Below are 27,236 nucleotides of genomic sequence, written 5' to 3' on the forward strand. Positions count from 1 at the left end.
TCCAAGCAACCAAGTTTATAAGAGTCTTATCTTCAATTAAACAGCAAAAAGTGAAGCCTGTGGTTCAAGTGGTAGAATACTAGCCTTGAGTGAAAAAGCTAGGTCCAGACCCTTAATTCAAGCTCCAGTACTGGTGTGCACACAAATGTGCATGCACATATAGGTGCACGTGCACACACAAAAAATCAAGTCACCTTCCCAAACTTCCCGGAAACAGCTGGGAAGGAGTGAAGTTCATCAAGGTAGCACACAATCACACATTCCTAGTTTAACCATCACTAAATTGTTCATCCTTAAATGTTGGGGGTCTTCAGTTATTTCAGGTTTACCTCCCCCTTCACCACTCCAACCTCTCAAAATCAAATGCAAAACAAGTACCCAGGCCCCTCCATAAAAGAGGGACAAAGATTAGCCATGGAGAAATATGGGGATCTCCAGAAAGGAAGTCTCTCCCATACTTAAATTTCCTCTCTGAAACTCAATTTCCTGTCTATTTTGTCTCATGATTTTTTTGGTAAACTATAGATATGTTTGTTCTCCACCATCATAAAAAAAAGTGTAAAACAATGGTGGAAGCTCAGGAACCATTTAGGAAGCACAATTTTAGGGCCATTTCTAATTCATAGCAAGAATCTGGAGACAGAATGAAAAATCCTTCTGCAGATAATGCAAAAGAATGTAGAACAGTGAACCACATAGGAAAGATTTAATGTTGTTATCCTATAAACATCAATATATTCGTTTCTCTTGACATTGTTTTTGAGCAATAAATTTCATGTGTACAAAGAAAAAAAAGTGTAAAATGAAATAACTACTTCCCTAAAAGTAGAACTGACACAGAGCAGAAATCAAAACATGTGAGACAGAATGAAAAGGAGAGTTGAAAAATCTTGTTTAATTTTTCAAATTTCTCAGTTTCAAATATGACAGTAAACTGTCAAGATTCCTTTTAATGACTTAGTTTCTGACATCACTAGAAATACCCAAAAATGCTAAAAAGTCTTCTGGAACTTGGCGACTCTTCATAGAAAAGAGACGTATAAAAATACCATCTGTAAAAGTATCCATATGCGTGTTCACAGGACAGAAGAGAAAGTGAGAAGGGTGGCGGGGAGAGAAGAGGGGAAGGAAGAGGGAGGAAGGAAGGAATCCTGACAGCAAAGAAAGAAAACTTAGGCCCAGAGTGACTATTCTGCAATACTCATTACCAGAGAAGTTGAGTAACTGTCTTTGTGAAAAATCAGATGGGCTGGGGTACAGCTCAGTGGTAGAAAGTGTGTCCAGAGTTTGATCCCAGCACTACCAAGAAATAAAATAATTCATTGATAATTTTTTTTTAAAGTTAAGGAAAATAAGATAATGGTTTGAAAACCAAGAACTAAGTTCCAGGTCAGGCGGACTAGAATGATGACTAGAGTACATCACAATCTCTCCCAGGTTCAGTGTCACCATCTAGCAAATGAACCTGAATGGGAACTAGTCCTCACCGATTCCATTCAGTCATTCATCCAACAAGAAGTTGTGAGTCTTACTGCCACATACCGCTCCTGGAGCTAGACGAAACAACAGTCAACCAAAAAGGCAGATAGCACTTGATGGATCTTACATTCAGATTCTCAAAGTCACTATCACTCAGCTTTTGTAAGAGTCACTAAGCAGTTGTACCAAAAATGCGAGAGAGAGAGAGAGAGAGAGAGAGAGAGAGAGAGAGAGAGAGAGAGAGAGAGAGAGAGAGAGAGAGAGAGACAGACAGACAGACACACACACAGAGGGGGGAGGGAGGGAGAGAGGGAGGGAGGGAGGGAGGGAGGGAGGGAGGGAGGGAGAGAGGGAGAGAGGGAGAAATATAAAACATCAGTGTACAACCACACACAGTAAGTGCTACTTCATAAAATCTGCTTCAAGCCAGGTGCTGGTGGCTCACACCTGCAATCCTAGCTACTCACGAGGTTGAGATATGAGGATCAAGGTTTGAAGCCAGCTGGGGCAGGGAAAACTATGACACTCATTTCCAGTTGAACACACACACAAAGCTGGAAGTGTAGTTGTGGGTTAAGTGGTAGCACACTAGCCTTGAGCTTTTTTGCTCAAGGACATTTCACCAAGTTCAAGCGCCAAACAACAAAAGAAAAACAAACACCTCTGCTTGAGCGGTGGGTGGGTGGGTGTGGGTGTGGGTGTGGGTGTGGGTGTGGGTGTGTGTACTGTGAGTTAGAAGGAATAAGATATTTCAGACTGTGAGATGGTCATGCCAAGAGTTCAGAAGTCCCAGATGAAGGAAATCTCCCATTCCAGCTCCTGGCATTTTGAATATAAATCAAAGAATAAGTTCTTTTTCAGATAGTGTTCCCAACCTTTATATGTGAGATGCCTTTCCTGCTCTTCCTCTTTGTTTGCATAACTTGCTTGTGGATTAAGAAAATACAGAGTCCAAAAAGCCCTATTCAATAAGGAGCTTATCCATGCCACCGACACCTGTGCTTGTGCTTGGTGGTGCGGTGCTGTTGGTGAGGACTGAACTCGGGGCTCATGATGTCGTGCGGCTTTTTTAGCTCAAGATTGGAGCTCTACCCCATGAGCCCCACCTCCTCTTTCTCATTTGCTTTTTGAAAAGTTTTGTTGTGTTTTGTTTTGTGCCATCCTGGAACTTGAACTCAGGGCTTTGACTCAGTCCCTGAGCTTTTGGTTGTTGTTGTTCAAGGCTAGTGCTCTACCACCCGAGCCACAGCTCTACTTCCAGCTTGTTGGACTTTACTGATGACAACAGCCTACCATTTAACTTTCCTTCCAGGGCTAACTTCAAACCTCGATCCTCAGATTTTAGCCTTCTCAGTAGCTAGGATTACAGGTGTGAGCCACCAGCACCCAGCTGGGGTTTTTTTGTTTTGTTTTTTTTTTAAATAATTCTATTAAATCCCATGACCTCAAGCTCCTTCAGACCGCTACTAAAAATTCTGAAGATAACTATGCAAAATGTGGATAATAGCACCTACCTGGGTTTTGACAGAAAAGGTCCCAAACTACGAGTGAAAGGACAGGAAGCAGAACTACACAGAACTTAAAAGTTTTTAGCAGAACTTAAAAGTTCCCTAGGGGGATGGAGTTTGGCCTAGTGGTAGAGTACTTGCTTAGCATGCATGAAGACCCAGGTTCAATTACTCAGTACCACACACATAAAAAATGCCAAAAGTGGTGCAGTGGCTCAGGGTAGAATTCTAGCCTTAAGGAAAGCCCAAGGACAGTGCTCAGGCCCTGAGCTCAAGCCCAGTACTGGCAAAAAAAAAAAAAAAAAAAAAGTTTCCTGGGACTCCTGAACCCCTGAAACCACATGACTACAGCCTTCTCAAGGTTTTGAAGCCTTCCCCAAGGTTTTAATGTGAAGCTCTAATAAGTTCTCCACTGTGGGCTGCTCTGATCAAATTAAGAAATTAGTATGGGGCCGGGAGTTTGGCCTAGTGGTAGAGTGCTTGCCTAGCATGCACAAAGACCCGGGTTCGATTCCTTGGTACCACATACTTAGAAAAAGCTAGAAGTGATGCTGAGGCTCAAGTGGTAGAGTTCTATCCTTGAGAGAAAAAAATCCAAGGACAGTGCTCGGGCCCTGAGCTTACGCCCAGGACTGGCAAAAAAAAAAAGAAATTAGTATGTCATCATCTTTTGAGGAGCTGGGCAAAGGGAAGACAGGTGCTTGTTGCTACAGACAGAGGTTCTTTGGGGCTATACAGATAAGAAAATTTAGAGGATCAAGTTCTGAGCAATCCAGGGACTCCCAGAAAACACTAAGTCCTGCCTTGGGCTCTCAACTTCTAGAGAACAACTCTAGCTATCAGTCAACATTTTCTCTTCCCAATCTAGTTAGAATGGTGCGTTAGCACACACCCTGTCAGTAAATACACACACCTCACGTACTTAGAAATAGGTTTCACCCTGCATCCTGTAGCACCTGTTTTCTTAACTGCCCGTGTATTCTGCTTAAAAAGAACAGACTGTAACCTATTCTTCACTAATAGGAAAATAATTAACTTCTAGGAAAACCCGCTGCTTCCTTGACATGTTTCAGAGGTCATTGGGCCTCTTCCCTCTCCGCACTGGCTGTGAAAGAGGATCCAGCCAGTACGACCTGGATTCTGGTGGTAGTTGAGGCTCCAGCTTCCAGCTGTGTGGACAAACTCAGCTGCTCTCTCACCACAGGACACACTGAAGGGATGCCTGCTTCCAAAGGTATAACAATTTCCAGTTTCTCCTTCTTTACAGAATCTCTTGCCAAGGTATTTCAGTTAAGTTTTCCTTAAAATCTAGAACGTTCGTCACAGAGTCTTGCATCTGATCAGCAATTCAGGTGCTCGTGTATAGCAAGACAAAAATCAAGGCAGTCTTCACAGACAACTGGAAGTCCAGACCTTCTCTTGTTCAACATCAGCTTAGTGCACTCAGACTGCTCAGTACTTTAACTTCCTGTCTGTAAACATTTTCAATACTGACACAAACCATCTCTCCTTCCAAATCCTCCCCCTCTTTCTCTCCACCCCCCCCCCCGTTTTACATCTGGAAAAGCCTTAACTAGTTACAACATAGCAACGCCCAGCCCATCTTTACGCAAATAATTTTAAAATCCATTCGAACCCAAATGACATCTAGGTTTTCTAACAGCAAATCTTACACTATTTAATAGTTACCAGATTTCCGGGTGGGTGATCCAGGCGGAGAGGCACTGCCATTAGGAGACAAGTAGAGGTAGTTTTTGTTCACTCCCGTATTAAAGTCAAATGGGGACTGGTAGTCCTCACTGAAGTCCAGGTCTCCACAGTCCATGCCAGGCAAAGGCAGGGCGCATGGCTTTGCCACCGCCTGCAAGGACTCTCCAGTCTTGTGCCCCTTAGGCCCTGCTCTCTCGGAAATCACCCTAAGAAATCATCCCAGGTTTAGAGGCCCCGCCCCAGCTTCCGGGAGGAGAGGGAGGGGGCCTGCAGGTGCAGTTTCCTCCAGGGAGCTTCACACCCCGGTGGCAAGCAAGTCTTTCAATAAATGACAATCCCAGAGCCCTCAGTTCACCACCTGTTGTTAATTTCAGTCAACAAGGAACAACCTTGGGCAGGGAATGGCCTAGTTCTTCAGTAAACAAAGGAAGGCCCAGCTCAGATGGACAAATAGCTCGAGCTATCTGGCAAAATTACAAATAAATAAATAAAACTACCTGGGTTTTTTTTTTCTTCCTTTAAACCAGTCAGCTGATCACAGCTATAGCAGCAGGACAGACATAATCTTCTAGGACAAGGCAGGATTTGGGAGCAGTAATCTGCAAATGCAACCTGGGTAATACTTTTTATTTTCCCTCACCCGGGATTACCAATAGGCTGAGCCTCCTAGGTTGGCAACCAGCTTTCTAAGCATAATTTGGTGGATAAGAAAGGCACGTTTTTCATCCTTAATCTCGAGAGGAAACTGCATTGCTGTCATAAAGTTTTTCAATCCTATTTTTCTTCTTTTTTCTTTTTTTTTGGGGGGGGGGGTGGGAAGATGCTGTTGCAATTATACGAACTGAGGAGAGAATCAGCTTTGAAGGCAAATCTCCCATGTGTTCCAGCACCTTCTCGGTTTAACCAAGGCCCAGGCCCTGCAGGCCCCATTTCCTTTGGCCTGGCTCAACCCACAGCCAAAGGCTACAGCAGGTCTGTGAAACACCCAGTTCTCTTCTTTGGCCCAAGTCTCCCCATACAATCTTCCCACGTTCACAATGGTTCACACTAGCACTTAAGAACTCCTGCCGGTTAAATATTAGGGGGAACCCCTCCCCCCAACTTGTAGCATTGGAGGCATACAACAAATAAAGACAATGGCCCCGTTTTCAAATCCCGTAGGAAATATTGATGGGACTCTCAGAGGCAAATGAGGAAATCTGAAATAATTATTAGAAAGATCACTGAACACACTGGATTAAAATGTAAGGGAATCAAGGTTATATTCATATAAACTTATGATTTCCTTTTTTTCTTTTGTGCCAGTACTGGGGCTTAAACTCAGGTCAAGGTTTGAGCACTTTCCCATAGCTTTTTCACTCAAGGCTGATACTCTGGTACTAGTGGAGGCCACACCTCCACTTCTGGCCTTTGCTAGTTAACTGGAAATAAGAGTTCTCACAGACTTTCCTGCCCTGGCTGGCTTTGAACTATGGTCTTCAGATCTCAGTCTCCTGAGTAGCTACGATTACAGGCACAAGCCACTGGGCCTCGCTTACTTTGTAACTAGTCTCATGCAGTGCTTTACTTATGGCATAATCTTTATCTTGTTTTAAGATTTTTTTTCCTTGTTTTTTTGGTTGCACGTGAGATTGAACTCGGGGGTGGAGGGGTGGTTCTGACATGCTAAGTAGGTACTCTACCACTTACAACAGATCTTTGGTGTTTTGTTTTGTTGTTGGTGGTCCTAGGGCTTGAACTTAGGGCCTGGACAGTATCTCTGAGCTTCTTTTGCTCAAGGCTAATGCTTTACCACTTGAGCCACAGCACCATTTCTGGCTTTAAAAAAACGTAGTTTTTTTTTTGGAAATTCAAGGCTCACAGACTTCCCTGCCTGAGCAGACTTCAAACTTCAACCCTCAGATCTCAGCTTCCTGAATAGCTAGAATTACAGGCATGCATGAGCCACTAATACCTAGCAAGCTCTTTAGTTTCTGAGACAAATTCCCTTTGCCTCAGCTGGCCTCAAACTCTCAAGCTCTTGATTCTACCTCCTGAAAAGCAAGGCTTAAGTGTATACCATCACATCTAGCAACTTTACGAACTTATGCACATTTTAAGTTTTTTGTTTTTTTTTTTTGGCCAGTCCTGGGCTTGAACGCAGGCCTGAGCACTGTCCTTGGACTTTCTCAAGGCTACAGCTCTACCACTTGAGTCTCAGCACCACTTCCGGCTTTTTTCTATGTATGTGGTACTGAGGAATCGAACCCGGGTCTTCCTGCATGCTAGGCAAGCACTCTACCACTAGGCCAAACTCTCAGCCCAAAGCATACTTTTTTTTTTTTTGCCAGTTCCAGGCCTTGAACTCTGGGCCTGAGTATTGTCCTTAGGCTTTCTCAAGACTAGAGCTTTACCACAGGAGCCTCAGCACCATTTCTGGCTTATTTTCTATGTATGTGGAACCGAGGAATCAAACCCGGGTCTTCGTGCATGCTAGGCAAACACTCTACCATTAGGCCAAACTCTCGGCCCCTCTTATGCACATTTTAGAAGAGTTTATTTATTTTTGCTTTTTCTGTGTATGTGATACCAAGGAATCGAACCCAGGGCTTCATGCATGCTAGACAGGAGCTCTACCACTAGACCCCATCCAGGCCCATTTCTTAGCATTATTAAAAGATAAACTCTTGGCCAGAAGTGGCGCTGTGGCTGAAGAGGTAGAGCACTAGCCTTGCACAAAGTGTTCAAGGACAGTACCCGGGCCCTGAGTTCAAGCTCCAGGACTGGTAAAAAATTATTTTAAAAATTTCAAAAAAAATCAATTTGTATTTTTCCCCCTAAGGCAACTACATTCAAACAATTAGAAAGGTCATTTTCTTTAAAAATTTAGAAACAGAATAAATGGCTTCTTTTTGTTATTATTACTTGAAAAAAAATGGTTAGGTTTCTTGAAATCCATGATACTTGTTGCTTAGATGGGGAAGGGGGCACATTAGTTGTGTTCTTGGACTTGAAGTGGCTCATGGGGTCTCTGGGCTTGGCTACATCCCATGTTTGCCCACTCAGTACTAGCTTACCTGTTCACTACAACTTTACCTGTTCTTCTAAAGCCACAGGTATTAGTAAGTCATTAACAAAAAGCAAGCCACAACCACTAGCTCAACACCCATTAGCCGCCACCGCCACCACCACCACCACCACCACCACCACCACCACCCCCTGCAAGCAGCTCACAGACAGGGAATGCCAGATGTCACGTGCCTGTGCCCCTGCAGCCTCTCCTCTCACGGTGCTGTCCCCATCCTGGAGATGACTGGCTTAGAGGCCCACGTAGAATGAAAAAGCCTAAAGGCCCCAGTACCACATACATAGAAAAAGCCAGAAGTGGTGCTGTGGCTCAAGTGCTAGAACTCCAGCCTTGAGAAAGCCAAAGTGTAGTGCTCAGACCCTGAGTTCAAGGCCCAGGACTAGCAAAAGAAAACTGTTGGGGCTAAGAGGAAGAGTACTTGCCTACCATGCATTAGGCCCCAAGGTCCAAACCCAGTATATACTTACATGCAATACATACATTCACACATGCATGCATACATACATGCATGCATGCATACATACGTACATACACATCAGGATTTGTTTAAACAGTAAACAAAGCTGGCTCCAGAGCTAATACACAGACATACTGAAGATGGACAGTGGCTAAAGGAGAGGGTACTAAGAATGAGGAGGGAGGGAGGAGGAAGGCGGGAGAGCAGGAAGGCAGTCAGTCAGGCAGGCTCTGGGTTTATTTCCTGCTTCAGTTGGTGCTAGGAACCCTCAATAAAGAGTTGGTTCTGTGCTACTGAATGCAAAATACAAGGCATGTGGAGAGGGATAGATTGATCAAGATACATCGTATTCACAAACTGCTTTGTTAAGACCACTACTTAAAGATAATTTAAAAATTGTCAAAAAAATTATTTCAGTCAACCATCTAGTGGTTCTCTCTTTATGTCCTGACATCACAGGACCATGCCTATCTAGAAGGATGCACCAAGAGCTGTTCCCCCACAGACACCCACCCCACAGTCCTTCACCACATCTACCCTGTCCTGCCTGCAGTGTTTCCCTAGAGATCTGGCTGACCGTGGGTATCAATTGTCTCATCTGTTAATTCCTTTCCCTTGAGGAACTCCAGATCCCCTGCTCCAAGTACTCTGGGCAGGGACAAGTTTTGTCCCCACCCCATTTCCCTATTTCCTGGTCTTAGGTGGGCATCTGGGCTTCAGATCTGACCCATCAAGACTTCTATCCTGTTGTTCATAGAGTCTGGCCTCAGGCTAGACATCTGGCAGAAACAGCTTCAGTCTGTGGCCTTGCCTGATATTTATTCTGTGAGTAATGGAAGAAAGCTGCCTGTCCATACCCTGAGCTGTCAGGTGCTGGCTCCCCAAACCAACCGGGGAGAGAACAGGTCAGGACTGGGAAAGAAGAAGGGGGAAGCAGTGTGGGGGTAGAAGGAGTGTGGCAGCCAGGCTCCACACCCAGCAGCCCTGGAGGGCTTTCCCATAACTAAGGAAGGTCTGTTCCTCTTCTTGGTCAATTCAACTGAAAAACTCAAGTGTCTATTTCCCAACTAGGCTTTCCGCTATTACCCAACCATGTTCTAGCCAAACTTGACTTTCTTTACTTCTTTTTTTTGGTTTAGTTGTTGTTTGTTTAGCCAGTGCTGGTGTTCGAACCCAAGTTTCGCACATATTTGGCAAGCATTCTACCACAGAGCTACATCCTGAGTCCTTAGGGGTTTGGTGGTGGTGGTTTTCTGTTTGGTTTTGTTGTTGTTGCTCTTTGGGAATATTGGGATTTGAACTCGTGGCCTTGCACTCTCTGGACAGAAGTTCTACTGCTTGAGCTACACTTCTACCCTTTTTTTTTGCCAAGGACCAAGCCCTTGGTTTTGTGAAACAAGATCTGGCTGTTTCTCAAGCTAGCTCCATCACTTGCTTCTCTTGCCTCTGGTTTTTAAATGCTAGGACTTTAGGTATGAATCACCTTGCCCGGAAAAAATGTTCTGTTTGTTTTTCTTTTCTTTTCTTTTCTTTTTGTGAGTCAAGGGGCTTGAATTCTGGGCCTGGACATTGTCCCTGAGCTCTGCAGCTCAAGGCTACCACCCTACCCTTGAGCCACCCACTTCCCTTTTCTAGAGGTTAATTGAAGAGTCTCAGGTCCTTTTGTGCCCAGGCTGCTTTGAGCCTTGATCCTCAGATCTTAGCCTCTTGAGTAGCTAGGTTTATAGGTGTGAGCCACCACACCAGCAAAAATGTTTTGTTTCAACTTTACCAGATATTAAGAGGTAGTAATGTGGTTTTCTAGGGAAAAAGCCAAAAAGTGTGCTATTGACAACTATTTTATAATAGTTCTCATTGTTTTGTTGAAACACAGAGCAATAAATTTTCATTATCTGGTTATAAAAAAATGTTTTGTTTCTTGAAATTACTCTAGAATGTTTTTTCCAGACTAGAGTCTCCTTCCTTCCTTCCTTCCTTCCTTCCATTCATTCATTCATTCATTCAGCCAATGCCATACCACCTTACAGTGCAACTTGTGGCTTTTCCTGAGTAGTTTATTGGAGATAAAAGATTTCAGCATTTTCCTGCCAGAGCTGGCTTCAAACAGGGATCTTTAGATCTCAGCCTTCTAAGTAGCTAGGATTACAGGCAACACCAGACCTCCTTTCTTTACATTTTTAATTGTGAATTTCCTATTAAATATGAGTTACATATGAGGAGTTTGTGTGCAAGGAATGTCCATGTTAGAGGCCACTTTAAGTGGTAAAAGGAAGCAATACAAATACATATCGAGTGGACAATTTAAATGCTAACAAGAGTGTTCATATATAGAAAAATATGACAATGTCGAGAATATATATTTCATATGAAGAGATAGTCTTGATGTATTCATTAATAAAGAGAGATCAACCAAAGGAAAACAGACAAGAGAAATGTTCCACAACCCCAATCAAGTGCTCATGTACAGAACAGCCAGCAGGGGGCACTAAAAGGTAGTACAAGGGTTGGTGGGTACAGCCAGGAAGGCAGACAGTATAGAGCATACAACGGGTTTATCATATTCTTGCAGATAGAAATGGGAATGGGCACACATAACTATAAAGAACTATAAACTACTAAGTTTCTCTCTGCCCAGGGATAGAATGCTCAAGTAATATCAGTGTAGATCTTCTCCAAATATGAAAAATAGTAGGGGAGAGTCGATTGAAAGATGTATGACATCCAGCTTATATTGCAGGCCATTGAAGAGCATCTCAGAGAGTCAAGCAGCTGCCCATCAGGAAAGTCAGGCCACAGGTGTGCAGTTAATTCATCTCTTGAAAGGAGAAGGAGGGGGCTGCATTCTTCAAATGACAATGACTTCTACAAAAACCAGGAAAGAGCTGAGAGCTCCCGCCTGAAATCCTAGCTACTCAGGAGGATGACATTTGTGGATCATGTGAACGTTCAAAGCCAACCAGGCCAGGAAAGTCTGTGAGACTCATCTCTAATTAACCACCAGAAAACCAGATGTGGCACTGTGGCTCAAAATGGTAGTGTTAGCCTTGAGCAAAAAAGCTCAGGGATAGTGTCCAGTCCCTGAGTTCAAGACCTATAACCGATTTAAAAAAAAAAAGTGAACATGCCAGGCACTGGTAGCTCATACTTGTAATCCTAGCTACCTAAGAGGCTGAGATCTGAGGACAATGGTTCAAAGCCAGCCCAAACAAGAAAGCCCGTGATACTCATTTCCAATTAACCACCAGAAAAACAGAAGTGGAACCGTGGCTCAAAGCGGCAGACTGTGAGCCAGCCTTGTATGAAAAAAGCTCAGGGACAACACTCAGGGCCTAAGTTCGGGCCCCATGACACCTGCCCCTCCTCCCTCAAGGAGCAGTGAACACAATCCAGTGGAAATGAGATATGATTACCTCCTCTCCCTGGACCCATCCCCAAAAACATTTTCTGATCGCGCTCTGGCTTGGGAAGCCAGGGCCCGTTGAGAAGTGTTAGGATGCCACTGTTCTTTGTTATGAGGAGTCACAGTGGCTCCAAGTTGCACAGGTGTCACTGGTAATTCCGTCATCTTGGGATGTGCTCACCACCACTGTTCCCAGATCAAAGGGGTTTCATGATATCAACAGAAGATCACAGAAAGCCATAATGTTGTTACATCCCTGGTTACCTCTAATATACCAGACAGTGAAAACCCTGTTTTTCGTGTTATGAATAATCTGAGTTCACATTTGCTAGTCACTCTTTGTTTCTTCAATTGTGGGTTACGGTCTCAGATCAGAATCTGCCTCTTATGCCAGCTGGCTGACTCGTGATACTGCAGTCCCAGCTTTAGCTATAGCTGCAAAGTTTGTCTGAAGATGAACACTTGAGCCAACTCCACACAGTCTTGGGTCCTGTGAGGATGAGGCCACACTGAGCAAGATGTCATTAGGTGGTTTCTCACTGTGTGAACACCAGAGGGTGCTAACGACAACTAAGGAAGTGAGGACCTCATGAACTGCTGAAGAGTTTTGTGGAATCACTACCCTGGGTGCAGGTCTACTGCTGTGTTAGGCTTCTGTGGCTATGACAGGATCTCGTTTGGGCCTGGGACGCTGCTGAACAGCATGAAGGAGTATAGGGTGGATCAACAGGGCTTCCTCAAAGCAGCCCAGAGCAGCAAGGAAGAAGGGAACCTGGTCCTATTATCCTCCTCAAAGGCACACTGCCAATGACCTAACTTCCTTGCAATAAACTCCACCTCTTAAAGGTTCCACCATTCCCCAAGTGCGATCAAGCAAGGGATCATAGGTGAGTCCTCAGGGAATACTCTACAGCCAACCCTAAACAGTGAACTGCAAAGCTATCCAGCACATGACTACATTTACTGTTCTTCATGGCCCTGGCACTCATTGGTATGTTTTTAAAAATAAAATTTTACAGCTTGGATTTTGGTTTTGTTTTACTGTTTTTCTCTTATCCTGTTATCCTAACAGTTGACAAATTCAGAGAGGAGTTTGTCACCACAGGGGGCCACCTCTCTGGCCTTTTCTATTGGGTACTTACTAGGGTGGCAATTATAATAATAAATAATACATAGGGACTGGTTTTCAAAAGGGGCTGTTCTGTGTAGGAGGATTAAGGATGTGTTTGCCAGCACAGGGGTCTACCCAGTGGGATTATTGGGAGATAGAGAGTATATGTCCAAGCTGATGTCTTCAAATTTGCAGACTGAGTTTAATGAGCACTCTGCAGGGACACCACAACCACCATCAGAGCTGGAAGAGGAATAAATAATCTGGTGGATCTCATTTTAATTTGGAAAAACTTCCACAGGGCTTAAAGTTAGCTGGCAAATGGAAATTCAGCTGAAAGGCTTTTCCATGTGCAAAATTAACATTGACCATGAACGAGTCCCACCAAGTCACCCAAGTTGTGGATCTGCTTCTAAACAATATGTTTAGATTGCATAACAATCCAATTAGCTGAAGGCAGGGAGTCTGCTCTCAGAATAATCCACAGTGCAAACAGTGCCCATTTATTCCCCAGTTTTATTTAGAAATAATCTCATTCCACTTTTTTTTTTTTGGTCCATCCTGGGGCTTAAAACTCTGGGCCTGGGTGCTGTCCCTGAGCCATTTATTCCCAATTTTATTTAGAAATAATCTCACTCTTTTTTTTTTTTTTTTTTTTTTTTTTTGGTCCATCCTGGGGCCTGAACTCTGGGCCTGGGCACTGTCCCTGAGCTCTTCAACTTAAAGCTAACACTCTATCACTTGAGCCACAGCGCCACTTCTGGATTTTGTGGTGGTTAGTGGAGATAGCGTCTCCTAGACTTTAGTGCCTCTGGCTGGCTCTGAATGATCTTCAGATCTCAGCCTCCTGAGTAGTTAGGGTTACAGGCGTGAACCACTGGCACCCAGCTTCATTCCAAATTTGGTAGCATCTCTCTCCAGTTCCAAAGTAAATCTTTGCCACCCCCCACCCTCCACACTCCAATCTTTCCTCCTCCTCCCCCCTCCCACTTCACTCTTTCCCCTCCTTTTTGTTTCGTTTTGTGCTAGTACTCCAGCTTGAACTCAGGGCCTTATGTTCTTACTTGGCTCACAGCTGGTGCTCCATCATCTGAACTACACCTTCAGCTCTAGCTTTTAGGTTATTTGGAGATTAACAGTCCCAAAGGTTTTCATGCATCAGCTGGCTCTGAACTAAGATTCTCAGATCTCAGCTTCCTGAGAAGTTAGGACTATAGACATGAGCTACCAGTACTTGGCAGAGATCCTTTCCTAATGGAAGATAAGCAGAATACCCATAAGACAAGCAAATAGAAGAGTGTACAGTTCTCTTGAGCCAAATCTATGGCTGGAAAGCATCAAGCCTGACATTTTTTTAAAATGTTTGACTAGGACTGTGTTTATTAGTGTAAAGGATTTTTATGGCTTTTCTTAAGAGTTTTATAAAATGGCCTTCTGTAGAAAGTGTTTATAAGAATAACACCATATAATTGTATTCATTCTAGGAAGCTCTGTGTAAAAAGGCTCACACAGATGTAGGAGCAGGAAAGGAGTAAGAGGAGAAAGGCCTGTAGCCTTTCCAGATCTGAGAAACCACACAATGGCTGTCACTCCACCCGGACAGGGGACAGCTACATGTACTTACAGAATCTTACTTAATATGGCTAAGAATGCTGCCAATTCACCAACCCAAGTTCCTTTAACTCCTATGCACATAGCTGCACATTCCCCAGCTCCCTGTGTTTTGTCCTGACAATGTAACCGACACCTACATAAGGGAGACACAAAGATTGTTGTCCAAGTCACTGAAGTTTTAGGGTAGTACTACAGAAGAATGTACCACAAGCTAACTGATAGGACTGTATGGCCAAAAAGAGCTTTGAGTGGATTTTTTAATTCTCTCTCTGCCGGGCCCCTCACCGTTGGGCTTAAATCCAGGCCCTGAACTTTTCTGCTTACAGCTGGCACTCTACTATTTGAGCCTGAGCTCCACTTCAAGTTTTCTGGTGGTTACTTGGAGATCAGATTGATCCATGGACTTACCTGCCTAGGCTGGCTTTGAACTACAATCCTCAGATCTCAGCCTCCAGAGTAGCTAGGATTATAGGCATAAGCCACTAGTGCCCAGGAATTCTTCTGTTAAAAATGATCACACGTACAGATGAAAGTTTTAGAGGACTAGAGGTATGGCTAGTAACAGAGCACTTGCATACAAGGCCCCACATTCAACATTCTTTGTACCACAAGGAAGAGAGGGAAAGAAAGGAAAAACCTAAGGCATAAACACCATAAACTCAAGACTTGGGCTGTACCAAACTTTCAAGGAAGACTTAAGTTTGGCATACAGGTGGTGGTAGTTGCCTAATGATGAAGTATAATGAACGCAGAACCCATACTTAAAATGCTTGCAGACTGGTGCAAGCGGTTAACACCTGCAATCCTAGCTACTCAGAAGGCAGAGAACTGAAAATCATGGGCTCAAAGCCAACCCAAGAAAGAAAAGTCCATAAGATAATAGCCAGGACTTTTTAGATTCAATATTAAAATAAAAATGGGAAGTAAAAAAAAAGAATTTCTCTAGGATATGTGACTACATATAATTGTTATTATAGTAAATATTCACCTTCAAATGATTAATTATTGCCAATTTTTTTTACCAAAGGAGTTGCCAGAATCATGGTGTGAGCAGTCTGTTTCCATTCTCAACTACTCTGGATATTGATGAGTTCTTATCTGCCAATATGAAAAGGATGAAATAAAATCATATTACAGTTAAAAAAAATAGTCCATAAGACTCTTATCTACAATTATGCACCAAAACAGCCAGAAGTAAAACTGTCGTTTAAGTGGTAGATCACTAGTCAGGAGCAAAAGAACTCAGGGACAACACCCAGGCCTTGAGTTCAAGGCACAAGAATGGTGCACATGTACAGTACGTGTACACATACACACAGACACACACACGATTCAAAGAAAAAAGTTGCAGATTTTATGTTTCTTTATTCTTCCACAAACTAAATACTTGAAAATCATTATGTAAAAGCTGAGACAATCATTCACACTTTGGAGTAAAATACTACCCAACAGACCAAAATAAGAAGTGATAATAATATGAACCAAAGAGAAAACAGTGAGTACATAATAACCAAGACTAACAGATATTGATTCATATTTTAAGACCTCTATGTCCCAATTTTCTCAATGTTTCCCATGAAGCAGGGGAACTCCAGGCAGAGGTAGGTCAGCTTAGGTTGGTATAGGTATGATGGGCAGATATCAGCACAAGGACAGACACTGAGAAGTCCTGGGACCACTCTCCCAAGACCTCACAGACAACCTGCAAACACATACGCTTTGAAGCAGCCAAGCTGTGTCTAGTAGGTACCTGGAGGATAAACTGACACATTTGGATAATATTCAGTGCCAAAAAGAAATGAGCTATAAAACCATGAAAAGACACAAAACATCTTAATTGTGAAGACTAGCCAATCTGAAAAGGCTGAGTACCTTGACATTCCCAAATTCAAGACATGCAGAAGGGCAAAGCAACAGAGTGCATCGAAGCTTAGCGGTGGGCAGAGTTAATCAGGGAAGTATGGGTTTTTTTCAGAGCAGGGAAACCATTTTTTTTTGGGGGGGGGGTTTGGCTTGAACTTGGAGCCTGGCTGTTATCCCTTAGTTTTTCCACCAAAGGTTGGTACTCTACCATTTGAGCCACAGTTACACTTCTGGTTTTTTGGTGGTTAAACTAAAGATAAGACTTTCAAGGACTTTTCTATACAGGCTATTTTCAAACCTTGATCTCAGCTTCCTGAGTAGCTAGAATTATAGGCTTCAGCCGCCAGCATCCAACTTTGGAAACTATTTTATAGGACAGTGTGATGGGAGATATATCACTGTGCATTTGTCAAACTTCACTGAACTGCCTAACAAACTGAGTGAACCCTAATGTTAATTAACAATAATGCATGATATTGATTGCAGTATTTTATGTGCACATGTGAAAGTAGAAAATGAAACCCATTAAAATTATTTGAACAAGCAGGCTGGGTACTAGTGGCCTCATGTCTTTAATCCTAGCTACTCAGGAGGCTGAGATTGGAGGATCACTGTTCAAAGCCAGCCCGGGCAGGAAAATACACCACACTCATCTCCAATTAACCACTAGAAAACTGGAAATGGTGCTGTGGCTCAGGTAGTAGAGCACTAGCCTTGAGCTGAAGAGCTCAAGAATAATGACCAGACAGAGTTCAAGTCCCACAATTGATCCCCCCCCAAAAAGAGGGTATATTTGATTAAAGTACATTATACGTATATATGGCGATATCAATCATACTACTTTGTACAGTTAGTATATGCTAATAAGTAACAATGTATCATATTAGTCAATAGTAACAAATATATACTATACAAATATAAGATGCTAATAGGTGTGGATGGCTTGTGCCTGTAATCCTTACTATTGAAAATGCTGAGCTCTTAGGATGGCAACTAAAAGCCAGCCCAGGCAGAAAGCCCTTGAGACTCTTACCTCAAATTAGCCAGCAAAAAGCCAGTAGTGGAAGTACGGCTCAAGTGGTAGAATGCCAGCCTTGAGAGAAAAAGCCCAGCCAGAGCTCAAGACACTGAGTTCAAGTCCCAGTATCAGCATCAAAAGGAAAACAAACCAAAAACTCTATCATACTCAGTTGCTATAAGGATTAATTCTTCAAATGTTTACAAATCATACAGCACATGATCAATGTTCTAGAATGAGTTTGTGAAAATTATGACAGCTATTATTTGTGAAGGATTTGGAATCCTATAGGAAAAGTAACTGCAAACTAACTCTACATCCTACATCCTACATCCTACAGCAAAATGGCCATGAATGTGGAGGGCAGTCCTTCCTGGATTCACAGTACATTACATGAGGTGGTGGAGCTACCAAGAGGAAAAAGGAGCTGTAAGAGTCTGAAGATTTTGAGGGCAGGAGCTAAGCAGGTTTCCTTCTGCCAATCACTGCCACCCCCTGTTGATTCAGAGAAAGAAACACAAGTCTCTAGCCTAAATATCAAGGGATCTGGCCTTTGGAAAATATAGAACACACACACACACACACACACACACACACACACACACACACACACACACACACCCCAGATACAAGACTGTACCTAAGTGGAATATAGGGGTAGAAGAGACAGATACCCCTAAGCTAAACATTACAAGGGGAACATGGTTCACCTTTAAGTGCATTGTGTGTATTGTCTTCAATCACCACTGTCTGAAGGTTCACCATCTCCTGGAGCCACATCCTAACCTCAGAATTCTAACACATCAATGTTACCACAGGCTTAGAACTGAGGAAAGCATCTTAGATGTCAGTGCAGGGCCCTCTCTTCTTGACTTTCAACATCTGCATCTCATTTATCTCTCTGTATCCATGCAGCAGGTAACACTACCAATGTCTCCTCTCCACTCCTATCCTCAGTGCCTTTCCCCAGGAATAAAGTTCCCCTGTGTAGGTAGAACCACAGTTCTGAAACAACACAGAAGCTTCTTTAAACTCTCTGGTTCACAGAAATACAGATACTTCTAGAAATAAGGATAGATATCAAGCCAGATGATGGTGGCTTACTGTAGTACTAAATACTCGGGAGGCTTGTGAGATCTGATGATGGTGGTTAAAACCCAGAAGGGGAAGCATGGTTTAAGAGGTAGAGCATCAGCTGTGAGTGAAAAAGGCAAAGGACAGTGCTTAGGCCCTGAGTTCAAGCTCTAGACCAGCACACAACAAAACAGAACAATTCCAACAACAAAAAACAAAAACAAAGCAACTGGCCCAAATCAGAGGATGTCACAGGTAGAGAGAAGTCTCTTTTACATTGTCCAGAGACTCCAGCGGTTCTCCACAAATACTCCAGCTAGCAGCATTACCTGGAAAGCTCAACAGAGTTGCTGGGTACCCATCCGCAATTCTTACTCGGTGTGTATGCTCAGGAGAACACACGCCACTCGAACGAGTTCCCAGGTGGTGCTGATGGCCAGGGTGAGGAAGAAGCCCTGGGATGATGGCTGCTTTATCTTATGCCTAGTTATATAAGATGTTTGATCCCTGGGTTGAAATTATTCTGTTTACACAACCAACACACACACACATTTATACACATATAACATTGACATTTCAGAGAACAAGACTTAACTTGATAACACACAAGCTATTTATGATTTTATTATTTCTACTTGTGTTTTAAAACAGGGTCACAGTTCACAACCCAGTAACAGGGCCCTACATAGTTTGGAAAATCTATCCTAAGACATATCCCTAAACACTGTGACTTCCTGAATCCCTCTAATTAGAGACAAAGGCAAAAGCTGAAATAATCAATTCTTCTCAGCTCCAATCATGTATAAATCTACCACCTGCATAAAATAGTCATTCAGGGCTGGACTGCCACTTCATTCAGGGAAGACCTCAGGCAGTTTCTATTCAACTGCAGACAATCACCCAGGCCCTAAGATCCTTCTCCAGTTCTGTAGCTAATGAGTGGGAAAAAAAATTACAACAATTCCAGCTCAAACTCCCTTATCAGTCTTAACCAAGTGCAGCTTAAGGCATAATTTCAATCTTCTCCATTTTAAAAAAAAAAAAAGGAAACGTGAAGGCAGCAAAATAAAACATCAGCAAAAGCTAAATTTGCTTGGCAGGAGTCTAGTTAAATATATTTTCATACTTCCACAAATTAGACCTCTGGCCACTGTTGAAAAGAGTAAAATCAATCTCTAGAAATAGCAAGTAGATTAGTGGTTGCCTGAGGGTAAGAATGTGGAGGGACTGTAAATAATCTCAAGGTTCTAAATCTGGACTAGGGTACTTGACATCTGCACAATCCTCCATTTACTAAAGATCAATTGGTATACTTAAAACAAATGCACTTTCAAATAATCTATTTGGTAATTATTTACGGTGAATCCATACTTCAATTGAGCTATCGAAAAGCAACAACAAAACACCAATACTGTATGTACTAGTAAGGAAAAATATTCACAACACTTGTTAGTTAAAACAAGCCAAGTATCAAGCACTGGATTTGACTGGTTTCCATCTGGAATTTTCACATGGTTGAAGGCATTATCTACCTCGACATTTCTGGAAAGAATCCCAAGAACCTGATCAGTGACAGTTGTCTCCAGGAAATGGGTTCAAGACAGGATAATCTGACTTTGAATTGGATATGTATAGGTATTGTTTCAATTCCTGTGCCTTGAACATTTTTCACAAATAAAAAAGTAAGTTGTGTGGAAATCTCCAAGAGGATTCTTACACCTACCTCAAGCTTTTGTAAAGGTATTAGTCTGTCTGTATTTTGTCCTTTGAGAAAAGGATGGCTTGGTCTTCGGGAATTTAAATTTTTGTCAGAAGACTACATGTATAATAAGGTATGTGTTTTTGACAGGAAAATGCCCAGTAACAAAATCTTGCTCCTGAAACTTTACTGCAGGAAACCAACAGAAAGAGAATGTGAATGGCCTCTTGGGAGGAAAAATTGGTTTCAGATCATCTGTTTCTGTTTGTCAGGTACTCACCCAAAACAAGTTAATGCTTTGTTACTATAAATCTAAAAAAGTAAATGACATACTAGATGTCAATAAATGATTAGCTGCGTGATTTACTCCTTATTTCTTTTCTCTCTTTTTTTTTTTTTGGCGACTTATGGTTAATTTCATGTCATTAGTGTATCTGACTTTGTTACCTGGTATACTGTAATACACTTACTTGTTTATTTGAAATAGGGAAGGGAAGGGGAAAAACAAGATGATTGCCAGGGGTGAGGGGAGGGAAAGGGGGACAAAAACATGAGAAAGGGTATCAAGGTTTGAGAAGTAATGTACCCATTACCTGGCAAATGTAACTGTAACCCCTCTATATCCTTTATCCCTACAATAAAATACAATAAAGAAAATGAAAAGAATTTACAAATGGGGGGAAAAAAAGAACCCAGGGGCCAGGAGTTTGGCCTAGAGGTAGAGTGCTTGTCTAGCATGGACGAAGACCCAGGTTAGATTCCTTGGTACCACATGCATAGTAAAAGCCGGAAATGGTCTGTGGCTCAAGTGGGAGAGCTCTAGCCTTGAGAAAGCTCAGGTCCTGAGTCCAAGCCCCAGGACTCCCCCCCCCCCAAAAAAAAGAAAGAACGCAGAAAAGGTCTCTGAGCACCCTATTCTCAAAGCAAACAGTTAGAGCTTGGACAGTTGCCCAGGTCCAGATCTGGTCTGCCTTCCTGCCTCACCTCAGTTCTTGGCTGTCACCTTACTGTCCAGTGATACATGCTCTGAATATTCAGTACTTGAAGTTCACCATATCCTTCCCTCCCTGACTTTCCCCAAATGCCATCATCTTCTAGCCTTACGTATACCTTAATATTACACCATTTCTTGGTAATACAGTGACAGAAAATACTATCCAGCTCAACTTTCAAACATAAGACATGTCTGACCCCCATCCAGACTGACTGGTGGCCCAAGGACGGGGCCAACATCACTGTCATCCTATGTGATCCTCCCACCCCCTGCCACAGCTCCACCTATTTGTACCACTAGAATATTTCAACTACATTATCTGCTGCAAAATGAATGTATGCCACCCCTTCCCCACACACAAGTCTTATGTTAGAAACTTAAGTGTTGGGAAGTGAGGCCTAGTAAGAAGTGCTTAGGTCGTAAGTGTTCTATCTCCAGAAATGGATGTATGTCTTTTTCACAGGAGTACATTAGCTGCTGTAAGAGTAGATTTGTTATAAAATCGAGTTCAGCTCACTTTTGCCCATCTGTCTTCCACCACTGGATGATGCAGCAAAAAGGCTGAGAGATGCTGGCACCACGGTTCTTGGGACTTTTCCACTTTCAGAATCATAAGCCAAATAAATTTCTGTTCATTTCTAAGTTACCTGCAAGGCTCAGATATTTTGTTACAGGAGCAGAAAGTAGATAAAAATAATACTTTAACATTCAATATTAATCTGTATGTGCTACAAGTGAACTTAAGTATTTATAGAAGAAATAAAAAGAATATTTGTAATATTTAAGATGGGAGATTGTTTATTCATGGCAGTATTGGAGATTAAACTTAGGGCTTCATATTCTTGCTTAGCTTCTTTGTTCATGGCTGGTGATCAACCATTTGAGCCATACCTCCAGTTCTGGCTTTTTGCTCCTTAGCCGGAGCTAAGTTTCTGAGATTTATTGGTGGTCATGGCTGGTTTCAGACCTCAACCCTCAGATCTCAGCCTGTTGAGGAGCTAGGTTTATAGATGGGAGCCACCAGCATAGGGCTTATTTTACTTCTAATAGCAGTTTTACTGAGACAATTCAAAAGCCATAAAATTCACCCTTTATAAAGAGTACAATTCAGTGGTTCCTAGTATATTCAGAGTTATATAACCATCTCCATGATTTAAACACCATGATGTCATTTCAGAAATATTTTCATTACCTCCCAAAGGAAACTTGTACTTATCAGCAATCTAAGGAGTGTTCTTATAAAAATAAATATTTCTCCAAGTTTTAGATAAGCAAACTTTTGCAGCATTATAAGCTACCTATGCTATGAGATTGCACCTGCATAGGGGGCAATTGGATTGATATTGTTAATAAATACCTACGTGAGGCTATATATAACTTAAAAGGTAGAAATAAAGTTTTCTCTTGGGGAAAAAATCATTACAACTATGAAAATAACAAGCAACCATAAACAGGGCTTTGCACACGGATAGCTTCTCACAGCTTACAAAATGCATGAAAAAAAAAATTTGAGCTAGGTGCCGTGGTTCACGCCTGTAATCCTAGCTACTCAGGAAGCTGAGATCTAAGGATCGAGATCTAAGGATCGAGGTTCCAAGTCAGTCTGGGCACAAAAGGACCTCTAGAAAACGGGGAAGTGGAGCTTAGCTCCAGGATAAGGTGATAGCCTTGAGCTGTAGAGCTCAAAGACAATGGCCAGGTCTAGGGGTAAGGGGGTAGCCTCGAGCTGAAGAGCTCAGGGACAGTGCTGAGTTCAAGCCCCATGACCTCCCACCACACACACACACACACACACACACACACACACAAAACAACTACAACAAAAAAAAAAAACCCTAGCCAACAGCACTGTGTGGAACACTTAAACACTGGTTGGTTGGAAGAGTAGATTTCATGGCATGTGGTCATATCACAAAATGGAATTTTTGAAAAGATTACAAGTCAGAGAGAGTGAGGGAACAGAAGACAGTATATAAAAGGAAAAGCATTCATTACCTGATCCAGGGATTCATTGTAATCCCTCTGAACATCACAATTATAAAAACAATGAAGTAAATTAATAACAAATAGCTTACAATTCAGGATAGTATAAAGACACTCACACAACCCAAGTTTTTTCACCACAGCCAAGTATGGGAACCACTCTTCAATGGGCAAACAGATCAAGAAAACACTATATAGACATGTACACATATGCATATAAATATATATTAATATATACAAATACATAGGTACAATGGAATTTTATTTTATCAGGAATAGTAATATTAACTCACTGGCAGAGAGATGAATGGGCTTAGAAAAAAAATATGTTAAGTAAGTCAGGCTCAGAGAGTCAAAGGGGCTCATGTTTTCTCTCATATGTGGAAGTTATATCTAAATTATAAACGTATGTGAAAACACATACAGGGTCATAATATATACAACATAATCTAATGTATGGAGGGTTTGCAATGGTATAACTCTTTCGAACAACCAACTTACCGTTTAACCAAATAGCAGGAAGCTGAAATATGTTGTCAAGAAGGGATTGAAGTCAAGGAAAGGGAGACAGATAAATGGAGAGAACAAGGGTAGGTGAATGCAGCCATGATATGTGTGAAAGTCAAACAAGGTAATGAGGGAATGAGCAGAGTTGCAAGAGATGGGGGAGAATGAGGTAAGAGGTCACACAGATCAAGATGCATTGTACTCATAAACTGACATGCAGAAATGAAACTCTTTGTACCACTACTTGATGATCATTTAAAAAGAGATGTGGCCTACTGGCAGAAGGCCTGCCTAGCATGGTGTTTTGGCTCAAGTGGTGAAGCACCATTCTTGATAAAGCACAAGGACAGTGCCCAGGCCCTAAATTAAAGCCCCAAGACTGGGGGGAGGGGGGGGAAGACAAGTTGCTTAAAACAAAAATACATGAAAAAAAATAAATACAGAGATATTTTTAACCCTCTCTACCAACTCATAAGGCACACAGAGAGCCTGCTGTCAGGTGAAATGGCCGACTTGCAGTCGCCCAGGCAGAACCCCTCCTGAGAATAGCTGTTGGGCCTAAGAGAAGTGATCAAGATGGCCCAGTGAACAGGCTGTGTGTTTCAAGTAAGCAATTCCAATTTCATATCTGACTGAAGAAAATGAGAGCAACCTATTTATGCTCTCCACAAACAAAGGTCGCCTTTGTCTGTGCTAAGAGCTGGATAGCTTTTCAGCCCTGGCAGGGCTGTAACACACAGACACTGGTCCCATGTCTATGGAAATACTTCTCCTTTGTTTGGGGGTGAAAATATGAGTCCTCCCTAGAGCACAAGCCTAGGTTCTCCTGAGGTCACCCCAAAGTTGAAGAGCACAGCCTGCAGTACTTGTGCATGGCCCAGATGGGCAGATGAGCTTGAGTTAGAATCTTTTAATTAAGAGGAGGCAAATTTCTAATTACAATTACCTCTAGAATAACATTTCTGACTCATCAGGTCTTATTAGAACCTGACCCACTGGGAACACCTTGTTAACTAGAGAAAACAACTCGTCTTTCCAGGAACACTGACTTTTTTTTTTTTCCAGGCATGAAATAATACTTAATGTGTATTAGTCTGTAAGCTATTAATGGCTTAAATGAGATTAACCAATTCCTGAAAGCAATCCATCCTAAGTAACAATGTGAAGGACTGCTCCAGCCCAGGACACACTCACTTAAAATGACACAGTGGGTATACACTGTACACAAACACAACTCCTCCAGGAAATCTATGATTGTATATGAATCTGTTGTGGTAACAGATTCTAAGCAACACAACCTAAACAAAAGAGCCAACCATATTGCACTCTAGAAATAACACATTCCTAGCAGCCTGACTCTCCAAAATAGAATAAAGTTGAAGGGGTCAACTACCAAACAAGTAGTGAAGTTGCAGCAGGGACGTTTTCAAGGAAAGGGAGAGGGAGGGGCAAGGAAAGGGAAGAAAGGAAGAGGGAGATGGGTAGGCAAGAAAGGAAGGGAAGGGCAAAGGGGAGGGAAGGGGAAGGAAAGAAGAGGAGGGAAAGAGGGGAAGGAAAAGAGAGAGGAGAAGAGAGAGACAGACATGAGAAAGAGACAGAAGCTTATGGCAGTAGTCCATGGCATTCTAAGGTATGGATGAGCCACACAACCTGGATGTGGGCAACACATGGATCCCTCACCTCATTCCTCCTTCCCTGCCCACCCCCCACCCCACTCTACTCTTGCTCCTCCAGGTGACAGTGACTCTGAACTCTCAGACTTAGAACCGTCCTCACCCGTGGGAATATGGCTTCTACCTTCCATCAGAATTTTAAAAAGCAGATTTGTGGGGAGGGAAAGGGGGACAAAAATATGAGATGGGGTATCAATGTGCGAGAAGTAATGCACCCACTACTTGACCAATGTAACTGTAACCTCTCTATATATTACCCCAACAATACAAAAAAAAAAAGCAGATTTCTATAATATGAAGAGAAAACAGAATACTAGGTCACAATTAAGTTGAAAGGGCAGCTCTCAAAATTCATTCTTTTTTTGTTGTTGTTGGTTGTGCAATTTGAACTCTGAGCCTGGGTTCTGTCCTTGAGCTCTTCAGTTCAAGGCTACCATCCTACCCTTAGAGCCACAGCATGCCACTTTGCCACTTTTGGTTTTCTGGTGGTTAATTGGAGATAAGAGTCTCACAGACTGGAGCTGTGGTGGCTCACACCTGTAATCCTAGCTACTCAGGAGGCTGAGATCTGAGGATCAAGGTTCAAAGCCAGCCCAGCACAAAAAGACCTGAGACTCTTATCTCCAATTAAGCTCTAGAAAATGGGAAGTGGGGCTTGGCTCAAGGGTAGAGAGGTAACCTTGAGCTGAAGAGCTCAGGGACACCATGCAAGCCCAGGAGTAGGGTGGCAGTCTTGAGTTGAATGAAGAGTTCAAGCCTCATAATCCACAAAAAAAAAAAAAAGTCTCACAGACTGGGGCCAAGAGTTTGGCCTAGTGTTAGAGAGTGTTTGCCTAACATGCATAAAGACAGGGGTTCGATTCTTTCATACTACATACATGGTTAAAAAATAAAAGCCAGACGTGGTGCTGAGGCTCAAGTGGAAGAACTCTAGCCTTGAGAAAGTCCAAGGACAGTGCTCAGGCCTTGAGCTCAAGCCCAGGACTGGGGGGAAAAAAAAAGGAGTCTCACAGAATTCAGTGTCCAGGCTGGCTTTGAACCTCGATCCTGAGATCTCAGCCTCCTGAGTAGCTAGGATTACAGGTGTAAACCACCACATACAACTTGAAATTCATTCTTTTTTAATACCGAATTCTATGGGAGTTTACAAATGTAACTGGATTATTGAATTGACTTATTCCTCTCTCCTAAATCTCTTGCTGTTCTTCTATTGCTCTTCCCCATATTGAAATAAAGGATAGGTATTCCTAAGTATATAGGGATATCCAAACACACACACACACACACACACACACACACACACACACACACACACACACACAATTATACTAAGCTACATGAAGGTTACTTCCACAACACAGAACTCATGATGTATCATCATGAGCTTCATTTCTCAGACATCATCTCAAATCCCTAAATTCCAGCCAGAGACTACACCTTTCCGTGCACACACTACACACCAGATCAGTTCTAAGGCCCACAGTGGTGGCTGGGATGCTGTCTTTGAGGCCCCATGCACATGGCCAGAGTTGGCTTGTGTAACCAATAGAATAAGGCAGCTCTTGAGTTTTCTCTCTTGGATCATTGGCCCTAAGGGAGGTCATGTTGGAGCAGCCTTAGGGAGAAACTCACAGGGCAAAGAATTGATACCTCCTCTCCACAACCAGCCATCTGGAGCTTAGACCCTTCAGCTCAGTGAGCTCTGGGACAATAAAGCCAAGAGTTCTGCTGAAACCTCCTGGGAGACACTGAGCCACAACTACTGAGCTGGCCAGCCCCTAGCTCCTGAGCTACAAAACAATGAATGTTTGTGTTTTGTTATTTGTTGCTTGGGTTGCTAAGTTTGGGAATGATGCATTGGGAATAACATTTATCCCTAAGCCTGACTATCAAAATTCTCTGGAAATGGAGGTATGGCTCAAGTGATGAAGCTCCAGTCTTAAATGAAAATGCCAACCGAGAGCACAAGGCTGTGAGTTCAAGCGCCAATAATACCATCATGCAACACACACACACACACACAAACACACACACACACACACACACACACACACACATTTAGTAATGGTCAAAATTCTT

At 42.6% G+C, this 27,236-nt stretch overlaps 1 protein-coding gene across 2 annotated transcripts in view; it reads right to left on the reverse strand.

The window, feature by feature from the left end:
- Window positions 1-4,894, reverse strand: part of Tpd52 (tumor protein D52) — a 32,984-nt gene extending 28,090 nt beyond the window's left edge. The window contains exon 1 of one of the 2 annotated variants that reach the window (XM_090338985.1): window positions 4,677-4,894. In XM_090338985.1, the coding sequence (XP_090195111.1) occupies window positions 4,677-4,812 (136 nt within the window). In that variant the 5' untranslated portion in view covers window positions 4,813-4,894. The remainder of the gene's footprint in view (window positions 1-4,676) is intronic. The other variant, XM_090338986.1, reaches the window with a different exon arrangement.
- Between the last annotated feature and the right edge of the window lie 22,342 nt (window positions 4,895-27,236).

The sequence above is a fragment of the Megascapheus bottae genome, chromosome 9 (genome assembly GCF_031878675.1).
Source record: "Megascapheus bottae isolate mThoBot1 chromosome 9, mThoBot2.hap1, whole genome shotgun sequence".
Taxonomy (NCBI): domain Eukaryota; kingdom Metazoa; phylum Chordata; class Mammalia; order Rodentia; family Geomyidae; genus Megascapheus; species Megascapheus bottae.